The following is a 16,868-nucleotide window of genomic DNA, read 5'->3' as shown; positions in this document are numbered from 1 at the left end:
CATCAGGTGGCCCATATGCTCGTCCGCCTTCCTACATAAAAAAAAAAATAAAAAATTACAAAAAAAAACTACATAAAAAAAATTACAAAAAAAAAACTGGCGTTATTTTAGCACAAAGAACTAGATCGGCACATGCAATGAATGATGCATGGTACATTTCTGAATTAAAAACTATTCCGATACCAATTCCAGGAGTTATTGATGTTGAGAATGAGTTTACCGGCTCTGTGTTGTGGTATTGGCTCATCATATATACATATATATTTCAGAGATAGTAAATTTAAGCGGGTATACGATGTCAAAAGCCGAGATGGCCTAGTGGTTAGAACGCGTGAATCTTAACCGATGATCGTGGGTTCGAACCCGGGCAAGCACCACTGAATTTTTATGTGCTTAATTTGTGATTATAATTCATCTCGAGCTTGACGGTGAAGGAAAACATTGTGAGGAAACCTGCATTCAATGAAATTATGTCACATGTGTATTCTACCAACCCGCATTGGAGCAGCGTGGTGGAATAAGCTCTAAACCTCCTCAAAAAGGGAGAGGAGGCCTTAGCCCAGCAGTGGGACGTTAACAGGCTGTTAGTGTACTGTATACGAAGTCACTCTGAATAATTGTAATTTTTTTTTTGTTCTTTATCAATAAATAGTGTTTGTAATGTAAGTATCAGCCTGCGTATATCCCACTGCTAGGCTAAGGCCTCCTCTCCTTTTTGAGGAGAAGGGTTGAAGCTTATTCCACCAGGCTGCTCCAATGCGAGTTGGTGGACTACACATGTGGCCGAATTTCAGTGAAATAAGACACATGGACAATGTTTTCCTTCACCGTCAAGCACGAGATGTATTATAAACTATATAAACAAATAAAGCACATGAAAATTTAGTGGTGCTTGCCTGAGTTTGAACCCACGCTCAACGGTTAAGATTCACGCGTTCTAACCACTGGGCCATCTCATTTTGTTATGTACCTCCTGTTAATTGATAAATAGATCTTTATCTGAAACATGTTAATATTTTATGTTTAATATTATGTGTTAATCGCCATTTAACAGATTTCACGCAATTTCTAATAACCTTATTAGGTTAACCGAGAACCGAAAAATTAAGGATTAAAAAGTTAAGTCTCTTACAACTTTTAATAATTGGAAGATCAAGGAATAAACTTTTATTTTACAGTACACTTTATGGAAGCCTTTTATAATAATATACAGGCAACAGTGATGTTTTTTTTTTCGCTGGAAAAACGCATTTACGCGTTTCCCCCACATGAGGTGGGGGGGTATGTGGGACTCGCCGGCGCTGAAGGCGCCGGAATACCCACTAAAAAACAAGCGGTACCCACTCCGTCTTGTCGAAGGGGCGTCACGGGATCGCTTGTGCATCCTACCGTGACGCACCGACGGTTGGCCCACTCAGGCGGGCCTCCAATCCTAGGGGATTCTGTTGCACATTTACGTGTATATATGCACAGATAATGTAATAAATAAATTTCAATTTAAAAAGCCAACAAAAGTTTTTTTTTAAGTACCTACGTGTTGCTATTGATGCCGCGCTTGAAAAAAAAAATAAAAAAATATAGTGGTAGGTGTAAGGTAGGCTTTTAAAAATCTTGTCATTTTTAATCAATGAATGGTAATAAAATATTGAGTCGAACAAGCGAATGGACAAAAGATCTAATGTTGGTAGTAATTGTATACTGTGTTGCCTGTTACAACCACAGGTTGAGTAAAGATATTATTTTTTTACATTGAATTGATGCGATTTCAATTATCGGATACTCGAGTAATCCAAGATGTTAATAATGGATTCGCAAAAATATGTCGTTTTGAATGTCGGTAAAGTTGTTGTCGAAACTAAAGTGGAAATATAAGTGGAATGATGTTGTATTATAAATGAATATATATTAATCAAAAACTGTTTGTTGAACATAATAATTACAGCAAGATTATTTATCGCATGGAATAATTAAATCTTTTTTTTTTTTTATATGCCCCGGGATGGCAAATGACTCTACTCCACCTGATGGTAAGTGGTAGTAGAGTCCAAACGCGACGACGGCCAGTACAGTCGGGAAGAATGTTCTGTACTAGCCGTCCCCGCCTTGCCGGCCCGCAAGATGCCTCTTCACGCCTCGTTTGAAGGAACCCGGGTTGTAAGAGGAGGGGAACACGTGAGCTGGTAAGGAATTCCATTTTTTGGTAGTGCGACAAAGAAAGGAGTTGCCAAATTTCTTTGTGCGCGATGGAATTGATGTCACAGTTAGGCGGTGACATCGAGAACCAGCTCGCGTGGACTTAAGAAGGAAGGGGGAAGCAGGAATTAGAGAGAATAATTCCTCAGAGCACTCGCCGTGATACAGTCGATAGAAAGCGCTCAGTGCTGCTATCTCGCGACGCAATTGTAAAGGTTCAAGGGTGTTTCTACGGTAATAATAATAACACTTAGACCTGCCTTCTTCTGTCCTTATATATATATATATATATATATATATATATATATATATATATATATATGTGTTATTATTATTTCTTACATCGCCAATGTCTATGAGAGGTGGAGACCACTTACCATAAGGTGTCCTATTTGATCGTCCGCCTGCTTATATAACATAAAAAAGTATTCAAGGGTATAAAAAAATACTGTTCTATTAAATTTTTGAAAAAATTGCGTCTTTTTGGGTTAGGTTAAATAAACTAACTTAAAAAGCATAACCCTATCTAATTACGTAAAACACGTAACAAATATATACAAGAATTACTCATTAATAATAATAATAATTTATTTATTCAAGTAACAAGACTCATATACAAAATAACAAAAAAATAAAATAAACACTACTATCTACTACTTATACAATTTACTGGTCCAGCTGAAACTTTACAACAGCGGTTTATAAATATGCAGTCTGGTCTGTTAGCAACCATGGTTAGAATTTTGTTTGAGCTGGCCCGCATCCTGTGAACCAAGGATGCACACTTTTTTCATATTAATGCGTAAAAACAGTCTATATGCGATTCAGCGAACATCATAATAATATTAATAATATAGTAAATGAAGTTTTAGTAGAATTTGTATTATAAGTGCTGGCAACACTATTGATAAGCGTAACAACATTAATAATTTAGATCAGTTAGGTGCGCCGGCGCAGCGAGTGAGTTGTGTGTAGAGATATTTTAACAGGGTAAGAAAAATATTGTATACTTTTTATTATTACTTGTATTAGTAATGTGAATTTAATTCTTATCACGGCTATTATCTCTTTTCTTATGATTGTTATTTATATACTTAAATAGTTTTTTTTTTAAATTTAATGTAAGATGATTATTGACCGAAAGTTTTGGTAAAGATATATAATGAAAAGTTATATATCAAATAGATATATCTTATGTTTGAATATATCACACTTTAATAATAATAATTATTAGCATCGCGATTACCCTGTAACTTGTCGGATTGTAATATGGTTCAGTTATGCTCTAGAGTTTAAGAATAATTATATATTTTTTATATTTTGTTGAACGCACTTATCTCAGGATGTAACACAGATTTGAAGACAATTTTTTTTGCGTTCCATTACTATTTTTTTATTACCTCTTTTTTTTTTTTTTTTTCGGCCGATCATGCCGGAATACCCACTAAAAAACCAGCGGTACCCACACCGCCTTTTCGAGGGACGTCACGGGATCGCTTGCGCATACTACCGTGACGCCCCGACGGTTGGCCCGCCTCTGCAGGCCTCCAAATCCTAGGGGGTTCTCAGGGTACAAAGACCCCCTAACCCCGGCAACACTTAGGGCGGGAGGAGAAGATGCGCATAGCGCCGACGCCTTCTCCCCGGTCTTCTTCGGCGAAGCGAGTCAGCGGAGGCCCTCTCCTCACGCTCCCGCTCCGCTGCCTCCTTCTGCGACATGACATTTTCGCAGAAGGAGACCGTCTCCAACTAGCACATCTCGCTACCAAGCATGGCATTTATCACACTCGGCCCAAGCCAAGACCCTTGCGGTCTTCACCGACTAAGGCCGCCAGGGACAGGCGCTGAGGTCCCCAAGCGGCACACTCCATCAGATGTGGCACGCTGTGTCCGAAGGCGCACCACACTCATGGCAGGTGGGTGTCACCTCCCGCCTCGCTATCCGGTGCAGGTACTTACCGAAACAACCGTGTCCGGTAAGTACCTGCGTCAGCCTGAATGTGAGTGTGCCGTGACTCCGTTCCACCCAGCGACTCAAGTGGGGGCGGACCGCCTCCACTGTCACTAGGCCTGCCGAGGGTGACCTCAAGTCGTCCTCCCACCTACGAATCAAGGCTCGCTGGGCTAGGGCCCTAACTCGCTCAACTTCCGCCGACCCTGGACGGACGCCGCTTGACCTCGTTTCCACCCGGAACCGGTGCACTTCCGCAAGCACCTCTGCCTGGAGTTCCCAGGGCGGATCGCTCGCGAGAACTGTCGCTGCCGTCCATGACACCGTACGGTACCCACGTATCGCTCTCACCGCTAAGGGTAGGTACCAACTACTCATCAGATATTCTACCACAAAACAGCAGTACTTGGTATTGTTGTGTTCCAGTTTGAAGGGTGAGTGAGCCAGTGTTATTAAACATGAAGCGCCAAGGAAAAGAAAAATTAAAGATTAAAAAGTTAAGTCTCTTACAACTTTTAATAATTGGAAGATCAAGAAATAAACTTTTTTGTTTTACAGTACACTTTATAGAAGCCTTTTATAATAATAAAAAGGCGTTACTCAATTATTATTTTTTGTAGAACCAACAACATATATGTATGCACATATTATGTGTATAGATAATGTAATAAATAAATTTCAATTTAAAAGCCAACAAAAGTTTTTTTTAAGTACCCTACGTGTATCTATTGAGGTGTAAGGTAGGCGGCTTTTAAAAATCTTGTCATTTTTAATCAATGAATGGTAATATAAAATTGAGTCGAACAAGCGAATGGACAAAAGATCTAATATTGGTAGTAATTGTATACTGTGTTGCCTGTTACAACCACAGGTTGAGTAAAGATATTATTTTTTAATATTGAATTGATGCGATATCAATTATCGGATACTCGAGTAATCTAAGTGGTAGGGCTTTGTGCAAGCTCGTCTGGGTAGGTACCACCTATTCATCAGATATTCTACCACAAAACAGCAGTACTTGGTATTGTTGTGTTCCAGTTTGAAGGGTGAGTGAGCCAGTGTTATTAAACATGAAGCCCCAAGGTTGGTGACGCATTGGCGATATAAGCGATGGTTACATTTCTTACAATGCCAATGTCTATGGGCGTTGGTGACCATTTACCACCAAGTGGTCCATATGCTCGTCCGCTTACCCTTTACACAAAAAAAAAATGATGACGACTGTCAACTCCAAAACAACTTAAAAAATATTTCTAAATTATTATGTTGTATTATTACATTAATGAGTTTTATTTTTTGTGTTATATTTCACTACATAGGACTTCTTAAGTTAATATTAATTAACTTAAGAAGTCCTATGTAGTGTATATACATATATATATATATGTATATAATACACTTATATTATTCGAATTACATACTATTTTTATTAATGCAAATAATTGTTAAACTTAATACGGGAAATATATTATTGGGTTATTTCTAATATTCGTTTTAAATAAATATTATTTTTAATAGATCAAATAGTCGTAGATGCTGATAGGTACAACGGTGGTGTCTTAAAGACCTGAGTGAACAGGTTTATTTTAGGCAAACGTGTTACATCCTAGACCGTGTCGGTGCTTAAGATCAGGCATGTCAACGGTCAAACGCTTGTCTATTAAGTGTAAAAAAAGTAGGTATTTAACGTTCATGACTAAAATAATATATAAACAAACGAATAAGAGAAATGTCAACGATTTGAAATTCGAATGTGATTGTAATGTATGTATTGTTTCATTTATACATAACACTCATTTGCACAGAAACAATAGTGCATAGGCCAAGTCGATTAAAACCGGTTTTAGTATATAAACGCTTATATCAAGATTCGTAACAAAAAACGTCTGCAAAGCTATTCTGTAAGAACTCGATGTTGACAGCCGACTTATGTTCTATTTTATTGCATGTGTTCTTGAATTTAATTACATAATTACTTGTATATATTATGGTCGATGTCAGTTGTCAAACAAAAAATTGTTCGACTGACAGACTTTTTTATATATAGATAAGTAAGTTGTAAATAGTTTGTGAGCTTGGAATTAAATGATAACGACGATGATATCCAGTCAAATTTATTAATTATTTTAATTTATTCATCACAGGTGAATGGTTTAGGAACGCATAGAGGACAAAAATAAAAATATTAATTCTTATATAGTAACACTTAGGGTCAAACATATGTTTTCAATATCGTTTACACTTGCTTATTGATTGTTAAAAATATAGCTTGGAAAAGATAAAAAATAAACAACTCGGACTTGAGAACTGACGTAAGAAACTCAGAGGGATTTTACAAGTATAGTTATTATATAATAATATAAAAAAATCTTTATTTGAAATGGCCTGAAGGCGATCGTTTCATTCCCAAGGTGTGCAATCATATAAGTCATTGGTATCTTATTTACGGTTTCACTAATTTCTAAAAGGCTGTGTTGATTGAGCTGTTTTATTTTGTTGGTGATCTCCTAACAAAAAAACAAAAGTGCAATTTGTATTCCCTCACTCTCATAATACGATGAGGCAGCAAATCTCGCACGAGAAGAAAATTCTGGACAAAATATACAATAACTTTTTACTAGCCCGACCTGAGACTCGAACACAGGAACTCGATGTCTGCGTTCAAGTCCCTTAAATGTTTTATAATTGTTTTAACCAGAAGTAATGATTTTTTTTTCTAGATGGGGAAATTACTGGTTTTGTCTGTTCTGGTCACAATAATCGGTATAGCAACATGGTGTGCACTACCAATGTTGTTGCCGGTATCCCCTCCAAAGTTAGACGCCAACGAGTGGTGGGGACCTATGGACACGAAGGGAAAAGTAGATGCCAGCATCAAACCTTTTCAAGTTAAATTTACTGATGAGGTTTGTAGTCCAGTCTAAGAAATAGTAATAACCCTTAATAAGGTGTGGGCACGCTGTCTTTTTCTCTTCCTTTCATTTCTCTATACTCATATCCTCAGTAATACATGTCATCCTTGCTGCCATTCTTTTTTTTATTGACTTACGATTAACCGCAACTATGATAATTCTAAGGATGGAACGCATTTTTCTAGAAAATGTCCGTATTCACTCTTGCTCTTAAGATACAATATTAATAAAACAATAATAGCCCAAAAGAAGTAACTACCGTAACTACCGTTAGGTAGGTAGTTATAATACGTAACTTCTTCATCCTTTTAAAATTCAACTCCAATCTTCACACTTTTTAACTTCTTTAACCTTAATTTCTCAAAAACAGATTTGTCTAGTTGAATAGTGTAAAGTATTTTCTAAAAACCGAATTTCTATTTTCAGATGATAAAAGACCTCAGGAATCGCTTACAAAACAAACGTCAATTCGTTCCACCGCTGGAAGGTGTCGGATTCGAATACGGTTTCAATTCCAAGGAAATCGAACCCTGGGTTAAATACTGGTTGGAAGAATATAAATTTGCAGATAGGGAGAAGTTCTTCAATAAATTCCCACAATATAAGACCAACATACAAGGTCTTAATATACACTTCATAAGAGTTAAGCCGCAAGTAAGTTATTTTGCTATATAAAAACTTGATTTAATATGCTTTATAAGTAGATGAACCATTTAATGCAATAAAAATTGTCTGAGAACAGATAAATACACCAATCAGTTAATGTGACGTTCTTCTAATAGATTTAAGTCAAGGTAGTCTATTGCAAAGGATAGTAGCCAACTGCACAAATATTATAGTGCACAAACACAGGTGTACTTAGAAATATTAACACTATAATTTTTAATAAATCTTCAATAACTAACGAATATGTCTTAAAAACGCTATTTCAACAATCATATATTAACATATTTAGCTATGTTTCGTATGCTTAACAATAGTTTAAATCGACTTTGCATCCTCGTGTCTGCGCACATTATCGAACTGAGGGCGGAGCTATTTGTCTTCACACTTACACACACTATGACGCTTTCACACAGAAATATTTGACTTTATTCTTTAACCGACTAGCGCAGTAGTCACTGAACTCTGTGATTCCATATTCGTTCCTTATTCATAACAATTTTATAAGAGCCATGTGATCGTTATCTGTTTTGTTTAATTTTTTAATATATTTTACATATTTCTCCATAGACTGCGCATTTTTTGACATTTTAATCAAAATTATTCTTTTATATTTAATAAAGTTAAAAAAACAAATACAATACTTTATTACATTATATATACATTCATCTATTGTAATACAATTATACGTTATATTTGCTATTTAGTAGAACTATATTGTTGGACTTTGTTATTATGATTATAACTATAGTACTCGTTTTTGGACTTTGATGATATAATGGTTGGGTGGATTATAAGACTGTAGATATTCAGGTGTTGCCATAAGTCTTCCAATAAGTCAGTCACTGATTTTGCGAAATTCAGTATGGAGTTACGAAGTTTGAAGTGTTATATCCCCGTGCCTCGGAGAGCACGTAAAGACCTTGTTCCTGCATCTTTACGATCGTATCGGAGTATAGAGGACAGTAAGGAAATAAAGAGTACAACCTTTGTTTACGCACACACTTGTACTATATAATATCTCCTTCGCAGATAGTTAGTCTTTGAGATCTGCCGCCATAATTGAAATTCAATCTAGCAGATATAATTCAATCACCTTATAGACTCCTGATAAAAAGTTTCTTATTTACTTTCATCCGTTGAAGCTTATACCTTACCTACAATTGCTACATATACCTAACTTATACTTTTTTTACTTATACGTTATTTAAATCTTAAGCAATTTTTTTTTTTTTTTAATATTCGCCGGGAGGGCAAATGACTCTACTCCACCTGATGGTAAGTGGTAGTAGAGTCCAAACGCGACGACGGCCAGTACAGACGGGAAAAACGTTCTGCACTAGCCGCCTTCGCCTTGCCGGCCCGCAAGATGCCTCTTCACGCCTCGTTTGAAGGAACCCGGGTTGTAAGAGGAGGGGAACACGTGAGCTGGTAAAGAATTCCATTTTTTGGAAGTGCGACAAAGAAAGGAGTTGCCAAATTTCTTTGTTCGCGATGGAATTGATGTCACAGTTAGGCGGTGACATCGAGAACCAGCTCGCGTGGACTTAAGAAGGAAGGGGGAAGCAGAAATTAGAGAGAATAATTCCTCAGAGCACTCGCCTTGATACAGTCGATAGAAAGCGCTCAGTGCTGCTATCTCACGACGCAATTGTAAAGGTTCAAGGGTGTTTGTAACCTTTACGTCGCCAATAATGCGTACGGCACGTCGCTGCAACCGGTCCAAGGCCTCAAGTAGGTACTTAGCGGAGCCATCCCAAAGGTGCGAGCAATATTCCACGCAAGACCGTACCTGTGTTTTGTACAGTAGGCACAGTTGTTGTGGCGTGAAAAAGCGCCGCACCTTGTTCAGAACTCCGAGTTTCCGTGAAGCTGTTTTTATAAAAGCCTCGATGTAATCCCATGGACTAAGGTCGCAGCGAACGTCAATCCCCAGCATGACGATTTTGCTTTGCATCACCAGCGGAGTACCACAGAGGGAGGGAAGAGGGGAAAATGTTGACTTTTTCACCGTGAGAGCGCATACCTGATGATAATCTTGTTGAGTTCAATGCCAAGAGCCCCATTTGGCGATGAGCTCTAACGTGCTATCGAGTTCAATGACAAGATCCTTCCGACTCTCCTCAATTTCCGCTCGCCCAGCCACTGCGCGTCCGTGGTATCCACCATGCACTGTACTATCGTCTGCATAGCAATGTATGTTCCCAAGAGAGAGCATATCATTGATATGCAAAAGAAAGAGTGTGGGAGATAGCACAGATCCCTGGGGGACCCCAGCATTCACTACATAGAATTGTGAAGCGCAACCATCTACTAAAACACGAAGGCTACGCTTGTGTAGGAAGCTGGCAATCCAGGTGCATAGCTGAGCAGGCAGACCATATGCCGGCAGCTTGGAGAGAAGACTTCTGTGCCAGACCCTGTCGAAAGCCTTGGAGATATCGAGGCTGACAGCGAACGATTCTCCATGCTTGTCGATAGCTTCACCCCAGAGGTGTGTTACGTACGCTAGAAGATCACCTGTGGACCGTTTTGGTCGAAACCCGTACTGACGATCATTAATTAAACAGTGATCTTCTAGGTAATGGATCAGTTCCATCACCTTACAAAGTACTGAGGTGATAGGTATTGGCCGATAATTTGCCGGGTCAGACCGATCACCTTTTTTGGGAACCGCTTGCACATTAGCTCTTCTCCAAGCCTCCGGCACACATCCCGAAGAGAAAGAAAGGAACAGGCGCGTTAACACAGGAGACAGCTCCGCTGCGCACTTCTTCAGCACTATGGCTGGTATTCCATCGGGACCGCTGGCTTTCCGTACATCGAGTGATTGCAGCTCCGCACGCACATCACGTTGCCTGATTTTAATATCAGGCATCGTATGGCCATATGAAGGTATTGTAGGTGGCAACGCATTACAATTATCGACGACGGAATTGTCGGCAAAGAGTTTAGCCAAGAGATCAGCTTGCTCTTGCGGACTGTGAGCTAGCGATCTGTCCGGATTTCTGAGCGGTGGCAGCGAAGGTTGGCAGAAATTGTTTTGCACAGACTTGGTCAGACGCCAGAAGCTACGGGAGCCCCTAGGATGCGAAACAAGGTCATGACCAATCTGTACAATGCGCTGTGCATCCGCTCTCGTGTATGCCTTTCTACAGGACTTGGAATTTTTATTATAGTTTGCTTTCAGTGAGTCAATGTTAGATGACCCGCAAATGCAGCCGTTGATCCACGCGCGATATGCCGCCTGCTTAGATGATACAGCATCGGCACATTCACGAGTGAACCAACGGTTACGCGTACTACTACTGACGAGATCTGAGCTAGGAATGTAGTATTCCATTCCCAACATGATCTCGTCAGCAACAGCAGCGGCACTAGCTGTCGGATCATTCCCACCGAAGCAACGTTCCTTCCAAGGGACCGACGCATAGTAATCGCGCATACCGTCCCAATCCGCCGACTTATAGTGCCAAACGCGACGTTTGCATACCGCTAGTGGCGGCAGCTTGGCCTGTGGCACTCTGGTAGATGTAAGGCTGTGATTCGAAGAGCCAAGAGGAGCCTGAACCACTAACCATAACCATGAGCTCCGTTCCATATATTATATTATGATTATATTAATAAGCAAATAAAATGTATGCTGTCTATATAATGTCATTTTAACTTTTAGGTTCCACCAGGTGTCACGGTGGTTCCTGTACTTATTATGCACGGCTGGCCGGGTTCCGTGCGAGAATTCTACGAGGCCATACCTCTTTTAACAAAGCCAATTTCGGAAAACGATTTCGTCTTTGAAGTAATTGTTCCAAGCTTGCCTGGTTATGGGTTTTCCGATGTAAGTACCTGTCTAAAAAATGTTTAACGGAAATATATGTATATAGTGATAAATATTAAGAGTCAAAAATACAGTTTTTTTATTTATTTTTGTAAAGCAATATATTTACGAGTAAATATTTATTACTGATTTACTTCGTCCCCATATTTTAACAGCATTACTTACTGCTGGGCAAAGGTCTTTTGAAAAGAATGCTTGGAACTTTTTTAACCCCGCCGATCCATTCAGACAAATTAGATTTATTTGTGTAATTATATATAGAAATGGAGTCCATAAAACTCAGTACTGCATTCTCGGACTTGAAACACAATCTTCGTTTAAGACCACAACTAGGTCGCTTAGGCTTCCTAGCTTACTTATTAAACTAGCTCTTTTACATCCTCAATATCAATTTTATAAGATAATTTAATAACTATCAGCATTACGCTGAACAATGCCCTTTTAGGTGTTTTGTGTCACACATTAAATACATTTTAAAAAAATTTCTGTATTTTCTAATTTTGAGTTTTTCTCCGTGTCCCTTTTAATTACAGATAAAGATTTTGTTTATTTATATTTATTAAATAAAGGGTAATATTTCTAGGCTGCTGTTCGTCCAGGTCTCGGTTCTGCACAAATCGGGGTGATTTTCAAGAACCTGATGAACAGACTCGGACACAAAAAGTTTTACGTCCAGGGAGGCGACTGGGGCGCAGTCATCGCCAGCGAGATGGCAACAATGTTTCAGAATGACATATTAGGAATGCACTCAAACATGCTAATTGTACAGGTCAGAAAGTATTTCAGCTTTACCATTTAAGAAATTTAAATCTCACGTTAAAGAACATTTATAAAAAACTCTGTTAAAAGTAGATAATTAAAATAACATGGAATGACTATTACTTGATACTTACGCAAGATAAATAGTAATTAACATACCATGTTATTTAATTAGTGCAAAAGAGTACCTGCTGAATTCCTTGTTGGTTTTTAGTTCCTAGTTGGTAGATAGAATCTACGAGTACAGTATGTTCTTAAAATTCAATTTAATTTTGTAAGTAACAGCCTGTGAATGTCCCACTGCTGGGCTAAGGCCTCCTCTCCCTTTTTGAGGAGAAGGTTTGGAGCTTATTCCACCACGCTGCTCCAATGCGGGTTGGTGCCGCGTGGTGGCAACATTTATAAAGAATATTATTAAAAATGAAAGAAAAATACAATTTCGAAGAGGGTATTTGTGAAAACCTTGCATTATTGTCGATAGACTGGTCTTATCGCAAATACACGGATTATGTATGCACAGCTGAAAATGGTATGAGTTAGTGAAAATTTATGTATTTATTATTATTTATTTATTTATTATTGCTACTTATTATACAATTAAATTTAATAAATTATTTTACATTATTATACAGTTTATTTCGTATTATGTATTTGTGCTATTTTATATCGCTTTGAACATATATTTTTAATAGTCTCTTAAACTTTTTGCTTCTCTAATATTTTATGGTAAATTATTAAATCGTTAAAGCCGAGATGGCCTGGTGGTAAGAACGCGTGAATATTAACCGATCATCGTGGGTTCAAGCCCGGAGCAAAACGATTTAATACAGTATAGTAACACAGTAACAGCCTGTGAATATCCCACTGCTGGGCTAAAGGCCTCCTCTCCTCTTTTTGAGGAGAAGGTTTGGAGCTTATACCACCACGCCGCTCCAATGCAGGTTGGTGGAATACACATGTGGCAGAATTTCAGTGAAATTCGACACATGCAGATTTCCTCACGATGTTTCCTTCATCGTCAAGTACGAAATGAATTATAATAACAAATTAAGCACATGAAAATTCAGTGGTGCTTGTCCGGGTTTGAACCCACGATCATCGGTTAAGATTCACGCGTTCTTACCCCTGGGCCATCTCGGCTTTAAAATTTTGTAAAATTAAGATTAATTAAGTGCTCGCAAGAGTTTACTTGATTGAATTATGTTTGGATTTAATTTATTTATTTTTAATTATATGATTACTATCATATCGTCTTGCATGTGCAACCTTATATCTTAAAAAATATCAGTAAGATATGCATATATCAGTATCAATTGGGCCACATAACAGTTATATAAGTCTGTTTGTCCTGAGTCTGGGTGTAATTATCTATATAAGTATGTATTTACAAAAGAAAAATAGTATATGTAGTATATCAGTTGTCTGGTTTCCATTGTACAAGCTTAATTTGGGATGAGATGGCCGTGTGTGAAAAATGTCCCAAGATATTATTATATAAACGTGTTTTTATGCATAGTGAGATATTTTTTATCTGTTTTCTTATATTATGTTTAATCTGTTTATAAAAGTTGTTCCTCATGTCGAATAACAATATAAATTATAAGTTTATAAAAACACAACAGTTTGCTTTTAACAACTTTAATTCAATACTTAATTGCGTAAAACCAAACTACTTGCATTTTGCACACCTGCTTACAACCCTTATGTATCTTGCATATGCTCACCATATGCTAGGGACTTTTGAGGTAATTCCTTGAGGTAACTAATAAGGTATTAAAAAAATACAACCTTTTTTGGGCGTAGTTTTAAGTTCACCAGAACCTTCTGTTTGGGGTTAGACAAATTAATCAAAATATTTCATTATTTGAACCGGCCTATAAATTACTTTGACGGTAAGGCTTTGAGCAAGCCTGTCTGGGTACCACCCAACTCATCATATATTCTACCACCAAAAAAAAACAATTTTTAGTATAATTGTATTCCATTAGTTTATTTGATTGAAGGGTAAGTGATGAGTGAATTAGTGTAACGAAAGACACAGGGACAAAGTTCCCAGGGTTGGTGACGCATTAGTGATGTTAGGGATGTGTAGCATTTCTTTCAAATATCTATAGCTGCCGGTGACCACTTGATCAGGTGGACCTTTGGTGGGGTTGCCAGTCCGTCTACATGTTTTGTTTTGTATGTCTTATTAACCTTGTAAAATTGTTTACAGAGCGGCTGTTCAACTTTAAAAACCATAATTGGTGCTTTCTTCCCATCACTTATTGTTGAATCACATCTGGCCGATAGAATGTATCCTTTATGGAAATACTTCTCGTATTTAATGGAGGAATCTGGATACATGCACTTACAAGCCACAAAACCTGACACTGTGGGTAAGTACGTCAAAAGCAATTTAAAATAATATTTTTTTTTATTGTAAATTGCGAGATTACCTACCAGTCTACACTGTATAAGCGAAATGAATCGTTCTATCACCTATCGCTGATGCAATTAATATGTTTAAATTTCATTTAAGACAAGTTAACATTGATTAGTAAAACGTTACATTCAATATTCTTATTTATTATGATTTTAATGCACGATATAAATAATAATAATTTAATTTTGCTATTTTAAAATTTCAATTAATTTACAATTGTTCATCATTAAAACCTTTTAAACTTCCAGGAGTGGCGCTATCGGATTCTCCTGCTGGTCTTCTATCGTATATCTTGGAGAAATTCTCATCTTGGACTCACTTCGAACACCGTAAATTAACCAGTGGAGGATTGACGTTCCGTTTCAGCAAGGATCAGCTCATTGACAACCTCATGGTCTACTGGGCAAGCAACTCCATAACCACCTCGATGAGACTTTACGCTGAAAACGTGAGCAACAAGAATCGAGCCCTGGGTATAGACAGGTATGAACAATTTATTACAAACACAATTTAAAAAATAATTTAACTAATGATCAGAATAATCCCAGAGGTCTATTCGTTTTAAGCAAATGTTTTTAAGCATAGCCTTATTCGGATTATTTTTATAAAATATAAAGGCCGGCGGACCAATGGGACACCTGTTGGTAAGTGGTCATCACCACCCATTGACATTGGCGACGTAAGAAATATTAATCCTTATGTATCTCGTGCCTGGCTCAAACACTCTTTAAACCGGTACACAATAAGACTAAGTACTGTTGTTTTGCGGCAGAATATAAATGAGTGGGTGGTACCTACAGAGACGAGTTTGCACAAAGCTCTACCACTAAGTAACAAACAAAAGGATAAAAAATAATGAATCTAAACTTCTTTTTTAGAATTTCTTCATCAGTACCAACCTGGGCTCTACAAACCAAAAATGAGCTGGTCTACCAACCACCTAACATCCTCCGGCATAAATACTCCAACCTTCTAGGAGTTACAGTTCTGGATGAGGGCGGACACTTCATCGCATTCGAAATGCCGAAAGTTTTCGCTGACGATGTCTACAAAGCGGTTAAGCGGTTCAGAGAGTTTCATAAAACTAAGACTGAATTGTAATATATACCTATAACATAGTTTTTTAATATGATGAATAAAATGGCGGTAGGATATTGTGAAAAAATGTATATTGTAAGTGTTTTGTAATTTTGATCGTGCATAATACTTTTTGTTATATTGAATAAAAATGTTATTAATTATTTACTGTATTTATTTATTAATTTATTCATTTTCTAAGTTTAAGGAGTCAGACGATTTAATGGCGGGTAAAAAGATAAGTTACGTGTATGATCGCGCAACATTGTGACTAAAATTATATATTTGAATCAATCAGGATTGAATTGATATGAACGTAAAATGAACCAACCATGTCACCAGTGTACATCCCCAATAACAGAGGTTTTATATCTTTTAACAATGTTTTTGAAGAATTGCTAAGGCTCAATGGTATTAACAGACAACGACAAAAAGATTTAATTAGGAAATAGAGAAAAATATTTTCGCCGTTTGTTGCTGCAAAATTTTGCACTGCGGCACCAGCCTTTAACCTTGAAATCAATTGACAGATTTGTAACCGAAATTAGCGTCGCATGATATCAAAGAATCAGTCTCCGTCCATCAGGTCTGTTGCCATCATCGAGCTCGACGTAAATATTATTTTCTAGTAAACCAAAAACATTAGTTCCTAGTACCTGTACATATGAACCAAAGAAACCACTTACCATCAACCGGCCCATTAACCTGCTTTACCTTAAATAAATAAAAGAGAATTAAGCACTTCAAGGCTTAAAGTTCCATGTTTCCATGGAGCCCTTTAAGCCCTCATTTCACAGATATTAAAAGTTTTAAAGTTCCTAATTAATCTCTTAACTGAGAGCCGAAAAATTATGGATCTAAAAGTTATTCTTCCTTTCAAGCAACTTTTTAAAGCTGTAAAATCAGGATATAGAACGATATCAAAGTGTTTTAAAATAAAACTCACTGCAGATTTTTGGTACGAGCCGAAATAACTCAGTGGATAGAACGGAGTGTTAACCGAAGATAAAGATTCAATTCCAAGTAGGCCAGTAAATCCACGAGGTGTAG

General features: G+C 37.4%; 1 protein-coding gene across 3 annotated transcripts; it reads left to right on the top strand.

Moving 5' to 3' along the window:
* The first annotated feature begins 3,129 nt into the window (after positions 1–3,129).
* Positions 3,130–15,984, top strand: LOC126777656 (juvenile hormone epoxide hydrolase-like). 3 transcript variants are annotated; one of them, XM_050500776.1, is made up of 8 exons: positions 3,130–3,183; positions 6,865–7,050; positions 7,483–7,710; positions 11,393–11,557; positions 12,141–12,326; positions 14,532–14,694; positions 14,990–15,224; positions 15,620–15,984. In XM_050500776.1, exons 2-8 carry the CDS (start codon positions 6,865–6,867, stop codon positions 15,840–15,842), a joined length of 1,386 nt encoding a protein of 461 aa, XP_050356733.1. In that variant the 5' UTR covers positions 3,130–3,183; the 3' UTR covers positions 15,843–15,984. The 3 variants fall into 3 exon arrangements, with proteins under 3 accessions (XP_050356733.1, XP_050356734.1, XP_050356732.1); XM_050500777.1 differs by having other exon boundaries at positions 3,131–3,160; positions 6,843–7,050; XM_050500775.1 differs by lacking the exon at positions 3,130–3,183 and adding an exon at positions 4,447–4,503.
* The last annotated feature ends 884 nt before the right edge of the window (positions 15,985–16,868 follow it).

The sequence above is a fragment of the Nymphalis io genome, chromosome 23 (genome assembly GCF_905147045.1).
Source record: "Nymphalis io chromosome 23, ilAglIoxx1.1, whole genome shotgun sequence".
NCBI lineage: Eukaryota > Metazoa > Arthropoda > Insecta > Lepidoptera > Nymphalidae > Nymphalis > Nymphalis io.
The sequence above is the reverse complement of the archived record's forward strand: the minus strand, read 5'-3'. Positions and strand labels throughout refer to the sequence as shown.